The sequence below is a fragment of the Cynara cardunculus genome (assembly GCF_001531365.2).
Source record: "Cynara cardunculus var. scolymus isolate 2C chromosome LG 3, CcrdV1, whole genome shotgun sequence".
NCBI classification, from domain to species: Eukaryota; Viridiplantae; Streptophyta; class Magnoliopsida; order Asterales; family Asteraceae; genus Cynara; species Cynara cardunculus.
The window spans coordinates 40,015,553-40,034,421 of NC_037530.1; the positions used below are offsets into that span (position 1 = coordinate 40,015,553).

At 36.6% G+C, this 18,869-nt stretch overlaps 4 protein-coding genes across 4 annotated transcripts; 2 read left to right on the forward strand and 2 right to left on the reverse strand.

The window, feature by feature from the left end:
- Window positions 1-383: 383 nt before the first annotated feature.
- Window positions 384-3,463, forward strand: LOC112508742 (glutamate receptor 2.8-like). The gene is made up of 5 exons (XM_025113468.1): window positions 384-675; window positions 757-2,015; window positions 2,090-2,402; window positions 2,479-2,885; window positions 2,965-3,463. Exons 1-5 carry the CDS (start codon window positions 426-428, stop codon window positions 3,451-3,453), a joined length of 2,718 nt encoding a protein of 905 aa, XP_024969236.1. The 5' UTR covers window positions 384-425; the 3' UTR covers window positions 3,454-3,463.
- A 712-nt stretch (window positions 3,464-4,175) lies between these two features.
- Window positions 4,176-6,537, reverse strand: LOC112509571 (ATP synthase subunit epsilon, mitochondrial). Its single transcript, XM_025114583.1, has 2 exons — window positions 6,311-6,537; window positions 4,176-4,384 (listed from the first exon to the last, which is right to left on the reverse strand). The coding sequence occupies exons 1-2, from the start codon at window positions 6,492-6,494 to the stop codon at window positions 4,356-4,358; spliced, it is 213 nt and encodes a 70-aa protein (XP_024970351.1). The 5' UTR covers window positions 6,495-6,537; the 3' UTR covers window positions 4,176-4,355.
- A 589-nt stretch (window positions 6,538-7,126) lies between these two features.
- LOC112509350 (ribosome biogenesis protein NSA2 homolog) lies at window positions 7,127-10,186 on the reverse strand. Its single transcript, XM_025114261.1, has 9 exons — window positions 10,096-10,186; window positions 9,789-9,908; window positions 9,511-9,578; window positions 8,830-8,938; window positions 8,674-8,742; window positions 8,144-8,201; window positions 7,672-7,907; window positions 7,545-7,596; window positions 7,127-7,469 (listed from the first exon to the last, which is right to left on the reverse strand). Exons 1-9 carry the CDS (start codon window positions 10,096-10,098, stop codon window positions 7,402-7,404), a joined length of 783 nt encoding a protein of 260 aa, XP_024970029.1. The 5' UTR covers window positions 10,099-10,186; the 3' UTR covers window positions 7,127-7,401.
- Window positions 10,187-15,098: 4,912 nt separating this feature from the next.
- LOC112509376 (probable xyloglucan glycosyltransferase 5) lies at window positions 15,099-18,813 on the forward strand. The gene is made up of 5 exons (XM_025114308.1): window positions 15,099-16,154; window positions 16,434-16,742; window positions 16,889-17,179; window positions 17,494-17,607; window positions 17,724-18,813. Exons 1-5 carry the CDS (start codon window positions 15,432-15,434, stop codon window positions 18,357-18,359), a joined length of 2,073 nt encoding a protein of 690 aa, XP_024970076.1. The 5' UTR covers window positions 15,099-15,431; the 3' UTR covers window positions 18,360-18,813.
- Window positions 18,814-18,869: the final 56 nt, after the last annotated feature.

An 18,869-nucleotide genomic window follows, 5' to 3' on the forward strand; every position in this document is an offset into this window, starting at 1 on the left:
AATAAGTTTGACGAATAATAAGTTTTGTCTTTGGGGACAAGTCATATTCAATTTCATCATGTAGCTATTAATTTCAGGAGATTGTGTGCAAACCCTCAAGTCAGATAATTATTATGGTGGCTTATTTAGGAAGGAAGGGAGGGAGACGTATTGCATTGTCCTCATCTGATATGCTCTTGGTGAAGAAACGGCCAACAAACAAAGTATGAAAAAATCTGCTAACCAAGTCAACGCTCCCATTTTCCAGGAAATTTACACTCCAGTAGTCGTCTCTATCTACAACTTCCCTTCTATCTTCTTTCTTGAATATTCTCTCACTTTCATAAGTCCAAAGAGGAGATATATATATATATATATATATATATGCATACATGACTTATCAACCCACAGCAAGCGGAAGCGGAAGAGGAAGAGGAAGAGCAAATATGCTACAGATTCATCATCATCTGCTGCTCCTTGTTTTCTTTATCAACTTCATGTTCATAGTTAGTGCAGGGACACTAAAGATAGGAGTAGGGGTGGTTCTTGATATGGATTCAAGTGTTGGAAAGACCAGCAGCCTCTGCATTAAAATGGCCATCGATGATTTCTATCAAACCCACCACAACTACACCACCAAAATCATCCCTCATATTCACCACTCCGAATCTGATACACTCCAAGCTGCTTCTGCGGGTTAGTTTCCTTCTGCATGCATATCATCATCATCATCATTATCATTATCATTGTTACATATAATCTTATATTGTTTTGCAGCTATACAGCTTTTAAAATATGATCAAGTAATCGCGATCATAGGACCTCACACGTCCTCGCAAGCAGATTTCGTAGTCGATATTGGCAACAAATCTAAGGTTCCCATACTATCTCTGGCTACATCCACCTCTATCTCCCCAATCGAAAATCCTTACTTCATCCGCGTATCACACAACTCCTCCTCTCAAGCCCAACCCATAGCAGCACTCATCAAACATTTTACTTGGCGGGAAGTGGTGTTTGTTTATGAACAAAGTGATTTTGGGAGGGGTTTGCTTCCGTATTTGTCTGAAGCCCTGTTAAATATTGGTGCCCATATCAAATATCGGTCTGTTATATCTCCTTCTCCTTCACATGCCGAGATTTCTGAGGAGCTCAACAAGTTAAAAGAAAACCAAGCACGGGTTTTTGTGGTCCATTTGTCACCAAAATCGGCTTCTCTCTTTTTCAAGAAAGCAAATGAAACAGGAATGATGCAAAAGGGATATGTCTGGATCATTACTGATGTTCTCACCAGCCTTTTGCATACTTTGGATATAAGTTCAATGCAAGGAGTAGTGGGCGTAAAGCCTTATATCCCGAAATCCATTAAGCTAAACAACTTTGAAAAGAGATGGAGAAGGAGATTTCACACTGAGAACCCGAACCTAGAGATGGAAAGAATCGAACTTGATGTGTTTGGGATATGGTCATACGATGCCACTTATGCACTAGCAATGGCATTGGAGAGAGTTGGCAGTGATATTGCTCCCACTTTCCATCGAAAAAACAATCCTGTAACAGATCTAGATGCCATCGGAACCTCCAAACTAGGACCAAGGCTACTTTCAGAGATCGGCAAGACAAGACTAAACGGGTTGAGTGGTGATTTCTCTGTTGTTGATGGACAATTACAACCGTTGGATTACCAAATAGTGAGCGTAATTGAGAAGGAAGAGAGATTCGTGGGCTTGTGGACTTGGCATCATGGAATTTCAGAGAATCTTAGGGATATCAAATGGCCTGGTAACAGTAACAGCATCCCTCAAGGTTTAAGAGTTGGATATCCATCAAATGGCGTGTTCCCTCAGTTTATTAGTAACTCGAAAGACAACAACACAAATGAGGACAAACCAACAGGATTTTGTGTGGAGGTTTTCGAGGCAGTAATGGAAGCATTACAACCACAAGCTCCACCCTACGGATACAACCATTATACTATCGATGACGGTCACACTTCGCGAAGCTACGATGATCTTGTTTACCAGATCTTCCTCAAGGTTGTTTATACCGTCTGCTAAAGTTTCCTTTTTGGCTAAATCTAATGTTTCTTTTCTTATTTTAACAAAACCAGAAATTTGATATGGTGATTGGGGACGTGACTATCCGGGCAAACAGGTCGAACTATGTCGACTTCACTTTGCCATATACAGAGTCGGGAGTCTCGATGATTGTTCCGATCAAAGTTGATGACAGGAAGGGTATATGGATATTTCTGAAACCCCTAGAAAAGGGCTTGTGGTTAACATCATTTGCTTTCTTTATATATACTGGAGTTGTGGTTTGGATTCTCGAGCATCGTGTAAACAAAGAATTCCGTGGCCGACCTTATAAACAAGTCGGAATGATCTTCTGGTTTTCTTTCTCAACCCTTGTTTTTGCCCACAGTAAGTAGAGTAAATCACAAATAGAAAGCTTAATTTGGTTGTAATATTGGAAACTAACTATAAATGAATCTTGCAGAAGAGAAGACGATAAGCAACTTATCTAGATTTGTGGTGATTGTGTGGATATTTGTGGTGATTGTACTACAATCAAGCTACACAGCAGGCTTAACATCTATGTTGACAGTACAGCAGCTTCAACCGGACTTCACCGATATCCATGATCTCCTGGCACAAGGAGACTATGTAGGGTACAAGGATGGTTCTTTCGTTGGACGGATGTTGTTGGATATGGGTTTTAACATAAACAACTTAAAAAAGTACACAAGCTTGGAAGATTATCATGAAGCCCTTTCGAAGGGTAGTAAAAATGGAGGTGTTTCTGCCATTTTTGAGGAGCTTCCTTATGTGAATGCGTTCATGGCTAAATATTGTACCAAGTACATCAAGGTTGGTCCAACCTACAAGACTGCAGGCTTTGGCTTTGTAAGTCTCTTATTTCCGTATCTCTATTCTCTTGTATCAACTGAAATCGCTGATTTTTGTGATATAATGTCTTCCGCAGGCATTTCCATTAGGGTCTCCCCTAGTGCCGCTTGTTTCAAGAGCAATCTTAGAGGTCAGGGAGAAGAAACTAAGCAAGATTTGGGATATATACTTTAAACCAGAAAAAGAGTGCACACCGAAAAATGAGACTGCTGTGACCCCTGATAGGCTCTCGCTGGATAGTTTTATTGGTCTTTTTCTGATTGCTGGCATATCATCAACTTCTGCTCTTATGATTTCTATCTTGAAATTCTTGTATGAGAATAGAGGTATTTTAGCATCTGAGGATTCAATTTGCCAAAAGATGTATGCAATGGCAAGAACTTTTGATCAAGAAAACGATCAAAGTTCATACAAGGGATCAAAGAAGACAATTGATGCACTGGGCACAACAGATGATGATGATTTGTCTGTAATTGAAGATGACATCACCAGCAATGCCCCAAGCCCAGAGAGTATCATTAACCATGAAGCTCCTGACATTGTAGAAACAACAATAGAGAGATGAGATAAGGTTATATATATATTTTTATACATACTTGAAAAGTAAACTATCCCATTCAACTTCATGTATGATATGTATTTGCATTCAACAATTATATCTACATACCAAGTTCTTCTTTTTCTTTTCTAAATCCAACACACCCAGATCATCCCGCCTTGCAGCTCCGTGCTCACTGCCCTGGCAGACGCTGTTCGTCCTTACCCCCCCCCCCCCCCCCCCCGGGTCTGGCTTTATTTTTGGCCCTTTTTCATGGTTTTTTTTTTGCATTAGATTACCAGTACTAACATTAGGTATAAATATATGTGATTTCTTTGAACTGTTTTCCCTAATTTTGCATTTTTAGGATTCGGTTTTATTCGATTTTAGATCTTCAATCTCAAAATTGATGCTACTGTCGATGCAACAAATCAGTGCCAAATACGGTTTTTTGATTGGTAAATATGAAATAACTCTTGAGAAAAAAGCTAATACATTTTGAAATAACTCTTGAGAAAAAAGCTAATACATTTTCGACCTTATGCTTCCAGGTCTATTTAAAAAATAGCTGGTTCAAAATTTGATGGAAAACACATCTTCAATTTGAATTATTAGAACTGATGATTAAGAATCACCATCACCTTTCTTCAGATTACTTTAAGTTTACCAAAAACCATACCACCTTACAATCTCCAACCAAACCATCACAAATCAAACAAAAAATATTATAGAAACAAACAAAAACAAGATGATCACCAGAACAAGGGTCCAACTTCCACATCCAACAAAACAGTACGTATTTTATTGTAGGCAACAACTTTATGTGAATCGCATAGTTCCAAGGTCCAGTGCTTTAAAACCAATCAGAGATCAAATTCATACTCAGCTTAGTAAAGATGAAAAATAAAACATGTAGACAGCATCCAGCATCATTCCTCAAGAGAATCCGAGCGGATGGCTGCAAAGCAAGAAAAGTTCAAAGAAAATGTCAGAAAAAATCATCCAATTTTGCCCCTGCAAGTGAGATGCAACAAACATAACACTTTTATCAACTACTGACAATAGATTACACATGATGATATCTAGGAATTCAGATCTAACAATGGTATGTGTTACTCTGTAATAATAGATTGAAAGCAGATAGAACAAAACAGCATGCAAGGAAAACGAGAAGCTAACTATATAAATAAATGGTATGTGTTACTCTGTAATAATAGATTGAAAGCAGATAGAACAAAACAGCATGCAAGGAAAACGAGAAGCTAACTATATAAATAACACTCTGTTGAACCATCATCAGCAAAAGGGCAGTCACATGCTTCTACATCCATGTAACTAGATTCCCCAAGTATCACAAGCCTGTCTTACTATCTATAATATGTTGGCCACTAAAACATATTCAAATTTACATGTTTGACACCATCTGCCTTTTTCTGTGATGCCCAAAAATATACCAACAATCTTTCTCAGAACATAAAGGTAAAACTAAAGCGTTTTTTATGCAGAAAATGTGTGCCTGTGTCTAACGGCTGCTATCATTTGTTGTAATCTATTGATGGCAATGAAGCAGTTGTGTGAAGACTGTAGGGCATGGTTTACGTTGACAACAGAAAGGCAGTCATAGAGGATGCTCTTGTCAGTAAAAACCAACAAAGCAATTTATAAGGAATCTATGCCTTGTTCTGTGCTTTCCAGAGTGGTTTCTCTGAGAACAAGCCATCAATTGACAACCAGGAGAACAAGCCATCAATTGACAACCAAGGTAATACCGCAGCCAAATAGGAAGTGGAAGTGGTAAATTCTCTACACATAGTAGCCTGCTAGATGGGGCACAAGTGTGAGAACATCATTAAATATGCAATCCCCAAATTGAGAAGTGCCCACTTCAATACACTGGGCTATCCAGTACACAAGATGATTCATGTGTGTAAATTGTATTCCATGAGGATGTTACAATATGGTTCAATCAGGAAAAGATACATTGTGCTACTTCACAAACCAAAACCTTGTGCCCTATGAATTAAGTTCATGGTACAAACAAATCAGATATTGCATCTTGATTCTCTTTAAAGAGATTATACATCCAGAAAACAATCCGGAGACTTCATTGATAATTCTCTTATGAAGCATATACATATAAAAAAGTTATATGCACATCAAGACAACCACATGGATATGTCATATGCATGCAAGATAAATACTAATGGAACACAAACATAATCAATTTTCTTAAGAAATGGCGATTGTTGTATAAACCATGGCATGACTAACCAAGCAAACATCATCAATAGCCCCTAAACTGACATAACTGGCTCTATAAGCTTTTGTTTCTGCAAAGTCTCGGCCAAAAGCCAAAGCAGAAAAGAGACGATGTAAGTAAAAGAATTCCTTGGCTTTCCTAATTTTCACAGGAGAATTAGAATGAGAAAAGATGGAAAGTGATTGCAAATGAAAACCTTAACATAAGGTTGACGATTTTGAAATTACAATCCTACATCGCTTGAGCATAGGAAACCCAATTAAAAAATGGGACGAATTCGTATAAATCAAGGGAACAATCCACACAGCCATACAAGTGATTTGGAGGAGATCTCTCGAAAAGTATTTAGTGCACATTTCGGGTAGGAAAATCATAATCGGGATAGCGGACCAAAAGCTATGGAACTTGTCGAAATGGATAATCGTAGTCTAGAAATAAATCCTAGATTTTGAAATTATAATTCTACACCGCTTGAACATAGGAAACGCAATTAAAAAATGGCACAAATCGGTAGAAATCACGAGAAAAATCCACAATAATCGTAAAACAGAAAGAAACCCTAGATCTAAGTAGTTGCAGATCAAATAAAAAATCGATGATGATGAAAAGGATGAGAGTGATTACTAGGCTTCTGAGGTTTTCCGTCAACCCACTTGGAGACGGAGAAATGAACCTTCTCCCGACTGATAGCTTCGGACTTGTGGGGCTCTTTGAGACAGTTCCGGACTAGGTTAGCACAAATGTTGGAGTAAGTTATGTAGGTCATCCCAGCAGATCTCCAAAACGGCACGGCAGCGTTGGAAGCCATCAAAGCTGTTCTTTACCCTCTGCTCTTCCTGTGTGAATCGTACGTCGGCTGCATTTCACCGATCTCTATTGTATATATAGCAAGCAAACGCCACACCCCACCCCAACCCAACCCACATGTTTAGTTTGGACCCCTGGATTTTGTTTCATTGCATCCAAAACCCTCCAACTTTTTCCCCTATGCTAATTCTTCCACACAACACAACGTTGCTTTTAACGAATTACATACAATTCGTTTTTTTTTTTTTTCATTTGTATTTTTGTTCTAGAATAACTCATATATTTTCAAAATAAATAAATTCATCGATTTTTTATTCTTATCTCATTAACATTTAACGACTGTCCCTGAATTGATATGTTTGTGTTTTTGGTTTAATCCTTATCCAACTATGATATGATTAAAACGAACTATTATTGGTTTAATCCAACTATGATATTATTAAAACGAACTATTATTGGTTTAATCCAACTATGATATGATTAAAACAAACCATTATACGTTAACACAAACATAATATTCTTTGTAGTAAAATAAAATCTGTGGCAGCACCTTTGTGTTGTGATGGTTGTTTGTAGTTTATTCATTTCATTTGGTTTAAAAAGAAAACAAGTATCATCTCATTTACTAAGATAAGATAAGAAACTTTCTAATAGTAATAAAAACAAGGTACAAAATCATAAATTTAAATTTACATGATATGTTTCTTGTTCAAATTCAATCCTTAAGCTTTATCGGAAAAATGTCCGGTAACAAAAACATTGAAAAGCAAAAAGAAGATAATTTTCTTTTTCTCTGTTACTTGATTTACTTCACGGGCGAGGTCTCAGGTTCAAGTCCAGGATGGTACTTCCAAAGGCTAAATCCAACAAACAAAAGTTGGTACTAATGCCCTCCCCTCATTCAGCATCTACACAAGCAGAACAGCATTGATGCAGCCATCATTCTCGGGATTATTCGTCACTTGAGCATATTTCCCTGCATCCCACCATAATAACATATCAGGATATCCAACATTTATTTATCATTAGTATATTAACAAAATCATCTTACCCCATACTACTTTCCCAGCCGGTGTCACCAGACCTAGTTCACTAACATTCACCTGCATTCCACACATTCAATCATAACTTTCAGAAATTTGGTCCATATACTCTTGACAAAGTTGTTAGAAATATACCTCAATGATGGTTCCCTTGGTCACAACACCAAGAGAGGTATACATTGGACCGTTAGGATTTTTCTTCACACCAATCATCTCAAGATTAAAAGTGCACTTAAGTTCAGGGTGCGTCACATGGGCTTTGTTGAACCTCAACCCAGTTGGACGAATAAACCGCTCGTACTTTGGAGGTTTCCTTGTGAAACCTTGTCCTACAAAAGTCACCTTTGTGATCATTCTCTTCCACTGCTTGGCTGCAAAGAACAAAAATACCTATCAGAAACTCATGATCCAAACAAACAAATACAATATCTTCCACCCAAAGATAGGGACCACTGAATAAGATGTAGCACAGCTGAAAGCTACATGTGTGTATATATATATATATGCATCACACAAGTTATTTGGATGTATAGAACAAACGAGCTTGTAGATCACAAAGAACATAATAACATAGCCTAAACAGGTGAAAGGCATGTGGGATACTCACTTTTCCTTTTACCAGTTCTGATCACTTTGAACATCTCATCTTCAGCCACCGGCCTCACCTGAACATTGAAGAACCAAGTTTGTCATCATGAAATCAAATTTTAAAGGGACCCCATAAACACACTATAGGACCATACAAGTTGTACATAACATCTGACCACGAAAAGCCATACAAGCTTATAAAAAACAAGCCAACAGAGCCAATGCTCAACTTCAGTAACAGTAATATGGCTATCAGGCCCAAACCCATACACCAAAAATACTCACTCATATGGATTACACCTACACCTCTACCACTGGGACATATCGGTATGACTGTTACATTGTCAATCCATTAAAAAAATATAGCCCCGATCTTCCGTTGAAGTAGTTAACATGTGATCTACATCATTTGCTTAAGGTCAAGCATGCCACCTTATTTGATGGTACATGATGGACCAACTAGAGCAGAGAGAGAGATATAGAAAGAGATATCTGATACGTTCATGTACACAAATCAACAAATATAGGAATATGCATTAGCTTCCTTACCTTAGGTAAGGGCACATCCCACTTCCCAGCTTTCTCCTTCCTTTTTTGTTTAACTGTGTTGCTAAGAACCTTCATATAGAATATGATTGTTAGAATTGTAAACATGGCAACAAGTATTCATGTAGCTTATCAACTCAACCATTAAAAGCAATAAACCTTTGCACGTGTTGTCGTCTCACGATCAAGGAGATAGGCAGGCACAGCTCCTTCATGAACATCATCCTCAACCTTGCGTCTGCTTGAGGATTCTTCATGCATAGCCAATCTATTAACATACATGACAAAGGGTTAGTGGCATTATATGGACATCAGGACAATAAACAAAATATTGAGCTCGGCATTGAGGACAATAAAATGAAAACATGAAGTTCAATGATCACATTAAAAAGCTACCGAGCTGAACAGATGATTCTTCCTGCCCATTACATTACCAGACTACCAACCGAAAATCATCCCCACTAGTAATTCCAAGATACATTTTAAAATAAATGGTGTTCTCCGTTAATGCAATCTTGCTATCCAGAAACAGAGTAAAGAACTTGGTGCTAGGATTAGACATGTTAGCGTGTTCTGGGAATAGGGGTATATACAAAACCTCAATTTCAAACATACAAAAGCAAACAATCAATTAAGTGTGCCTTAAGATAAATGATTAAGCCTTTATCAACTATAAAATATCCAAAGACAACCAACACCGTAATATAGTACGCAGAACAGCATACTAAGTGAGAAAAAACTGTGGTCAAGAAGGCTGGCCACTTCAATATCTTCACCTTTTTATGCCAAGAAAAAAATTAAAAACGAGCAGAAAAGTAAAGTAAGGCCAGAAATACTAACGTCTTCTTCATTTGGGCCTTTTCTGCATATCGTTTCTTAGCAAACATCTTGCCCTTGATTCCCAAAGACTGAAACAACCACAAAAGAAGGAAAAACAGTTAAAGAATTTCGTGCTCTGCAATTGGATTTTGAGCAAATAACTTTTGCTAGCAAGCATGTTTGGAAGCTCCAATCCCGAACTACAGAAATAGTGAGTGGACCCGAATGAGCTCCGATACCAATTCCAAATCCGGAATACCAAGCACCTAAAAGAAAAGTTATGAAAAAGGATGCACAACCTTTTGGGCGATTTGAGAGCGCTTGTGAACCTCACGAGCTTCCTTCTTCCGCTTCCTCTCAAAGTGATCGTGGCGATAGCCATTTCTCTTCCTATGAAGCTCTATGTAATCTCCTTGAGGCTTTTAAAAACAAAATAAAATTGATCAAAAATCATAGAATAGTCAACTGCGATGTGTCTCTGAGATAGCGAAAGCAGTGCGAAAGAGCTTTGCATGAAGCAAATTCATTAGTAAGTGGCGAATCATAAAAGCTGTTACAAAGCAAAATTAAATGTTTGGATGGATGGAGAATTGTAACAAGACTAACCATGATGGGCGTGGACGAAGCAGATTCTGGGTGTGGTCGAGAGAGAGAGGACAGAGTTTATGAGTAGAAACTAAAACCCTAGAAGAGAGACGGGGGGTTGAAGAAGGTCAGTTTGGTTTGGGCCAATGTATATTGGAGGCCCATATTAAGAAAGGCCCGTGATAGTAGTAAAGCCCAAAATCCTGGTGCAACTGAACTGAACTGACTGCCGTGCCTGCAAATTGCAATGCAATGCAATGTACATTGAGTAAATTACGGATTGGTCCCCCTGTTGTGTGCTGATTTTCGTCCAATTACAGTTTTGGTGGCAGTGATTTGCATGCATATTTGGGGCTGGGTTCTTACTTCTTATTCATGACACGTAAAATAATTATAAATATGTTATATTTTTATGAAAAAATAGTAATTGTTTCCTTAGCAATAATGTAAGCGTAGTTTTATTTTTTTATTTTTATTTTTTAACTATTATAATTTTTTTAATTTGTCTTCTAATTATGATGAGCAATTTTTAGGTATTATAATTTTTATTATTATAATATAAACTATACATCGGTACATGATTGAGAGTAAAAGGTTTAAGAACTGTGTAGGAAAAAAAAATTTTTGATGTGATTAAAATTTGAAATGTGTAGGTTCAATCAAGAAAAAGACCATTGAATGGTAATCTTAGGGGGTGTTTGGTTTATGGAATTTGGTGGAATTGGAATGACCAATTCTTTGACCAAATTCCAAATACCATGTTTGGTTCACATAATAGATGTGAAGAGATCATTTTTATTTCTTAATTCATTGATTTCACAATTTCACAGCATATACCACGGATTTCAAATTCCTTAGCCCTCATCCATTCATCGACGTTGTATCTCGATTTGCTCTGTTCTGCTATGCTCGATCTTCTTTGTTCGGTCTCGTTTAAAACTATGAATGACAACGGGTCAGGTTTGGGCCGGTTATTGGTATCCACGTCCCATAAACCTATAACTAAAATCGTCCCCATGACCGCCCCGATCCCCGTCGGGGATCTTATCGGGTTCCCGTGGTTTCCCCGATCCCCGTTGGGGAACTCGTTAAGGTAAAAATCTTCCTTTTCTCGTTCACCGTTGGTTGTAACCGAACCCGAAACAGATTTAAAAAAATTACAATATGTTAATTTTCACAAATAAAGTAAATTTCAATTTTTTTAAATATGCAAGTTTAAATGTCTCAAACATAATCGAACTAATTACAAACAATGTATCAGATTACAATATAAAACTAAACATAACTTCAAACATCATACAACTAAAATCACGATTTCACAATTAGACAAATAAACTAGAATTTTTCGTGAGCCTTATTTGGGTTGTTGAAGTAAAGTGGATAAAAGTTTTTAAAATTTTAATGTTACTATTTTCTTTTAATGATATTATATATATATATATATATATATATATATTTATATGTGTGTGTGTATATGTATATGTATATAAATTAAAATTAATATATATACACATATCAGGCCGAATCGGGCCGATGATCACCCTCCCCTCCCCCGTCCCTGTAAAAATCCCTGAATTTGTCCAATTCCCGCCCCCGTCCCCGATAAGATGTCCCCGAACCCAGCCCTAAAGTTTTGGTTTCGGTTTTTTTTTCCTGTAATTTTCTCGTTGAATTACGTGAACGAAACAAAAAAATTCCAATTCGGTTAAGAATTCCATTCCAATTCTATCCAACCAAACCCAATCAAAAGACATGGTCAAATTCCATTTCATTCCCTCAAGGTCAAATTTCATTTCATTCCCTCAAAGTCAAATTCATTTGATGAATTCTAATTCCATCGAATTTCATTATACGAACCAAACGTCCCCTTAGAGTTTGAAATCATTCACAAATTCAAAATTGGAAGAGACAAAGTTCCCCATAAATTCCTCAAACAAATATAAATACAGATTTTTCACGTCGCTACAAAAACACTATAAAGGTTATCAACTTTCTGGGGCTTTGACTTTGATCGACTTTAGCAAGTCATGTAGATAAATCACCTATGGCTATGATCATCATCTTTGTGACCATGGGATGCAACTTCATACAAGTTGTTTGCAACGTACTGTGATTAGGTGACTATGACTTTAAGGCCAAAATATCTCATTTGAAGGTCATCCTTCTTCATTCATTTTGCACTATTTCATATATAATTTACCATTTTCAGTTCAAATTTTAGGAGAAATAAAAATTCTGTTGTGGCTACGGAGGTTTAAATACGGTGATTCCGGATTATCTGCAAAGCAGGTGGTCGCCCTTGGATTAGTCGGCTTGCATAACGGATTGGATATCCAAGTTAATAAAAAAAATATACCATTTTTACATACCAAACATCAACTAATCAATGTATATTACATAGACTGCTAACTCTTGACTTTTGTTAAAGTTTAACAACTACCCTCATTCATTCATTGTTGTCTTAACCTAAATCATTTCAACTCCACTCTCATGATAAAACAACCATAAATTCTTTTTCCGTAATACCATTTTGATGTATGTAATCTACGTTGGAGGGTTTTAGTTGAGCCTAAAAGAATGACATCTTTTGGCGACAATCATAGTGGCTTAAAATGGGAAATTTCATTGAATGTTTTTATTTTTACTTTTAGGCTTTTTTCGATCCTTTTCCTAATTACGTTACATCTTGCATTTACTTTTTTTTTTTTTGTGGAGAGTTTCTATATAAAGTTACATGTTTTTAATAATAAGTTGTCTTTAAAAAAAATTGACCATCGACAAAACAAATCACATTCAAAACTGACAATTGCCATACTTAGAATTGAACTAGCAAAGTGACATGATGTTTGGTGATAGTTACTAGTTCCGGTCCGGTCCAAATATAAAATATTAAAATGTACTTATATGTTCCTAAAAAGTAATCAATATAATAAAGTGAAAGCAACATTTCCCATCTAAATAAGATGAACGTCTAATCACGAAAATAGGATGATATCTAAATAAAGTGTTGTTACACTCACGCCGATACCAACTTAATTGAACAGGTAAGGTACCATTGTTATTGATACAACAAGCTACATTGAAAACGAAACATATGCCTAATTTTCTTTTACAAACAAAATTGTACATCATATTTCCAAATTTGAAATACATATATGTATATATATAGTTGAGTTCACGTGAGACCAACCTGTTTACTTGAAGACGTGTAGGACCACTTTTTTACACTTGAGACTTCACAGCAAAAATGTTGTGAAGGTAAAAAGAAGCCGAACATTCACAAGAAAAACACTGTAAGGGTTACGTTCAGAGTGTTTTATTGTAAAGTTTCAAGTATAAAAAAATTGATCTCATGAAAACAGACCGATATCACATGATTCAAAATTAGAAAATAGAGCGGAAGTTAGTGGAGGAAAAAGACAAGTGGCAGTTATTAAGTGGGGGGGGACCTGTTTGATTGGTTGGAGTGTGTTAATTGCCACTTAACCCAACCCAACCATGGGACCTCTGCTCATGCATAACGTGACTCTTTTCCACTTCAATTCCTGCTAACACCGACACTTGAACGTCGTTTTTTTACGTCTATTCTTAACTCATTTCTACTTAACAACTCCACCATCTTTTAATAAAAACCAAAAATAACAACCATATATATATATATATATATATATCTTGACTTGTTTTGAGATATCGATGTTCAGATTTTGGATTTAGTTTTTAATGATTTAACTTGTTAGAGGCATCAAAAATTTATATGAGTGACTGTTGGTTCTGCTAAACGTAACCTATATCCATATACTTGTTTGCATTATTAGAAACATATAAACATAAGCCCATGTTTTTGTCTTTTTAAATAAGAAAAAGAAAATGCAAAAGCCAAAGCATTCTCCATTTGCCGGCGGCAAGGAATAATACTTTTTACAATTCTTATTATATAAAATGTATATTTTGTGGAAGATATTATATAGAAATAGAGATGTATTTAAAAATGATATTAATGAATAGGTTTCAGGTTTTCAACTGCTTTTCTCTATGTAACATTAATTAATAATAAATAGATGGAGCAACTACTTTCAATTCAATCAATGTCACCACCTCTTCCTATTTAATTAAAAAACCAACACGTTTTTTATTTTCCCATTAACTACAAATAATTCATTTACATCAAACATCATCCTTCTACTTTTAATTTTACATCACACACATATACAAAGGTTCTGCGTCTGATCATTCTTGTATTGATCATTTTTTATAATCACATATAAAATTACACGTGTTATTTGACATTTTTCTTATTATCTTATTTTGATCATTTTCTCGTTTAATTCTTCAAACTATATATATATATATATATATATATATTGTTTGCCTTGAAAACTATTTGGTTGGTTGTCATGTTATATGTTGATTTCATTAATCATTTTTATTTTTCATACCATATTTTTACATAACATGACACAAGGAAGAAAATAAAAAATAAAAATAAAAAGATTTCCTTTTGTTTTACCAAGCAAAAGGGCAGTTGTATCTTGATCTAATTTTCAGTGACAAGAATACATACTGATACTGCTGTGCCGGTGGCCAGAGATTAAGAAAGCCGTTGAAAATAAAATCAAAAAAGAATCTCCATGTTTTGCTCTGGGTCCCTTTGCATTGAGCTCATGCTGCGTCATTTCTGCACCATCTTCCAAACCCCCCTGATTATCGATTTTCTAAATTCTCTCTCACATGGTGTTGCTGCCATTAACCTCCAAGTGGTCATTAGTTTATCCCTCCATTTCCTTTACTTCCATTTTTAATCCTTCTGCAATTACTTTCTTTTACTTCTTTTTTTTGCTTTTTTGAGAATCTACATTATCCATCCATCTTTAATCTTTACCACCATGGAAAATTTCAAACAGAGTTGGAAGCCAAAAGAAAGAGGGTTTTAGCCTCTTTAACTCTTGGGTGGGTGGGTGGGTGGCTGGCTGGCTTATTTTTAGAATATGCTCTTTGGTTAGGGCTTTTAGAAGGCCAGCATTCATTCACTTGATTGTAGCCTTCTCTTTTTTGCTGTGTGAACAAGGAAGAATTTCCTCAAACCTTTCTCTCCTTCAAACCCTTTTTACTTTGCCATTTTTGATGCAAATGCAAGTCTTCGAAATGGGGATCCTTTGTCTCTTCAACAGTGGATCTCTTTTGCTCTAGTTCTACAACTTCTTTCTCAAGTTGTCGTCTTTATTGATTTGTAAACTTAGCTGCTGAAATGGGTTGTTGGAGTGATTTCATCTTTTGAATTTTGATCATCTCTTTGTCATTTTGAGGTTGTCTCTTCTTTTTCTTTTTGGTATTAAATCTTGCTTTGAGTTTGTCAACATATGGCACCAAAAGGGGATTTTTTCCCATGGTGGGCAAAGGATACAAGGAAGGGAACTCCAGTGATAGTAACTATGGAAAATGTTAACTATTCTGTAGTAGAAATTGATGGCCCTGATTCAGCATTTAGGCCGATAGACAAAGATAGAGTGAAAAATGCTAAGCAGTTTACATGGGTTTTGATTCTCAAGGCAAATCGAGCTGTCGGTTGCCTTGCTTGGATAGGTCATATCCTCTGGGTATTACTTGGTGCCATCAAGAAAAGGCTTTTCTTTAGGAGAGGGGTGGCTATGGAGAGTGAGAAATCTGGCAAGGGAAAATTGCTGTTTAGAGTCATCTTGGGTTTGTTAATAACTTCTTTGGCATTCTTGGCTTTTGAAGTGATTGCTCATTATATGAGATGGCCTTATTTCCAAGAACATAATTTGCACATCCCACAAACTTTAGAGATAAGGGGTTGGTTGCATTTGATATATGTTTCTTGGTTGGGTTTTCGAGCCGACTACATTGCTCCTCTCATTCTAGCTTTCTCTAAATTCTGTGTTGTTCTCTTCCTGATTCAGTCTTTAGACAGGATGATCCTTTGTCTAGGTTGCTTCTGGATCAGATACAAGAATATAAAGCCAACAATCAATGGGGATCCGTTTAATTTGGGCGATTTGGAAGGCTCTAAATACACCGTCCCTATGGTTCTTGTTCAGATTCCAATGTGTAATGAGAGAGAGGTAAGTATCCGAGATTCCGAGCCATTTGATTTTTTTGTAGATTAGATTTGAATGAATGGATTAGTTACTTTACATCCTTTTTCTATTCGTTGATATTTGATATTATCATTATTTGATATCATAATTAAACTATAAAGCACCCTTTTTCCATAACAGTTATTCTAATCATATATCAAGAAGGATAACATAGTTAAAAAAAATATAAAGGTTGTAAACAGAAGTGCTTAATTACTGTGGTGATGATTATACCATTGGTAATGAAACCGGCTCTTCCCACAGGTATACGAACAATCAATCTCAGCAGTGTGCCAACTTGATTGGCCTAAAGAGCGGTTGCTGATTCAAATTCTTGATGATTCTGATGATGAGAGTATTCAGTGGTTGATTAAGGGAGAGGTGTCCAAGTGGATGCAGAAGGGTGTCAATATTGTATACAGGCATCGACTAATCAGAACTGGTTATAAGGCCGGGAACTTGAAATCTGCAATGAGTTGTGATTATGTTAAGGATTATGAGTTTGTTGCAATATTTGATGCTGATTTCCAACCAAACCCAGATTATCTTAAGCTTACAGTTCCTCATTTCAAGGTATTAGAGCTTTTCAGTCTTTATTGCCTTCTCGAATTAGCTCTCTTCTTTTGGGATTGGAGTACTTCTTGGTGGCTACTTGAAGTATGGAAAAAACAGCATCTTTATCTGGAGTAAACATAAACTTTTTGCACCTCTCATTTCAGGACAACCCTGAACTAGGATTAGTTCAGGCCAGATGGGGTTTTGTGAACAAGGATGAGAATTTGCTGACACGCCTCCAAGACATCAATTTGTGTTTTCATTTTGAGGTGGAACAACAGGTCAATGGAGTCTTTCTGAATTTCTTTGGTTTCAATGGAACTGCTGGAGTTTGGAGAATTAAAGCACTCGAGGAATCGGGTGGTTGGCTTGAGCGCACAACCGTAGAAGACATGGATATAGCTGTTCGTGCCCACCTCCATGGTTGGAAATTCATCTATCTTAATGATGTGAAGGTGATCTAATTTTTTTTGTTTTTTTTTTGCACTTCTCGCGTTATGTTAATGATATCTTGGAAATAACCCAACTCCTGTAACCAAAACACCTTTCTTTTTCCTGAAAACACAAAGCAAAACTAAAAATTATTGTTTGGGCACCATCTCTGCCTCTGGATCATTTTCTTGCAGAGACTAATTGGGTAAAATACATATGCATTTGCCTGCACTCTTTGAACATATATCTAGTTGCACACCATAAATATTTTTTTGCTAAGAAATCTCGAGTAAATTGAATTTTTTACTTTTTTGTAATCCATGGTACAAAACATCAGGTCCTCTGTGAGGTTCCGGAGTCTTATGAAGCGTATAAGAAACAGCAGCACCGTTGGCACTCTGGTCCCATGCAACTCTTTCGTTTGTGTCTTCCATCCATAATTACTTCCAAGGTAACTTTCAGCTTCAACCCTCCCTTATCCCCTTCAATTTCCTCATTTTTATGCAGGTATATTGTCTGTTCATATTATGTGTTTTAGTTAAGATCTTTGATGGGATAATGTTGCAGATATCTATTTGGAAGAAGGCGAACCTGATATTGCTGTTCTTTCTCCTCAGAAAGCTCATCCTTCCATTCTATTCTTTCACATTATTTTGCATTATTCTTCCTTTGACCATGTTTGTTCCTGAAGCTGAGCTTCCAGCCTGGGTTATTTGCTATGTACCTGTATTCATGTCATTTTTGAGCATTCTTCCAGCTCCTAAATCTTTTCCCTTTATTGCCCCTTACCTTCTGTTCGAGAACACAATGTCTGTGACTAAATTCAATGCCATGGTATCTGGATTATTCCAGTTGGGGAGCTCATACGAATGGGTCGTCACCAAGAAGGCTGGTCGAGCCTCTGAGCCAGATCTATTAGCTGCAGCAGAGAGGGAATTATCTCCACAATTACATAGAGGAGCATCTGATAGTGGTCTCTCGGAGCTAAACAAACTCAAAGAACATCAAGAAGCTGCTCCTAAATCTCCAGCGAAGAAAACTAACAAGATATACAAGAAAGAGCTTGCACTGGCTTTCTTGTTGCTGACCGCAGCACTGAGGAGCTTGTTATCAGCTCATGGAGTGCACTTTTACTTCCTGCTGTTTCAGGGGGTGTCTTTCCTCCTTGTGGGTCTCGACCTAATTGGCGAACAAGTGAGCTAAGGGAGGTAGAAAGCAAATGAAAGGGGAACATGTAGATTGAACGAAAAGATCCAATAGCAAGAATACAAGTTCAGATGGTGTTTGAAGCACATCAGACCATGTTGCTGCTGGTGTAAGGCGACAAACGTGTCTTTCTGAAAAAATCCCGACTCAAATACAATTGTTTTCCTGTTTTTCTGCCATTCATCATTGGATCATTATCCAGGGTCATTTATGTTGTGTAGCTGTGATGGGTGTCTGTCATTCACACAGTTTCCTGTTTACTTTGTTTGCATTTGGTCTTTTTTACCATTATATTATTGATTTGGTGGATGTTTTTAGATTAGCCAATCTTTGTATCTAAGGGACCATGAGAAGTAGGCATCTGTGGCATGATGAGGATTTCCCACATGTACAACTATATATATGTAAATTTGCATAAACCTTGTGAAAAATCTGTGTTGTATGTGAAGAAATAATTGGTGTCGCATCTCATATATGTACATAGGGGAGTGTAAATTACTGGTAAAG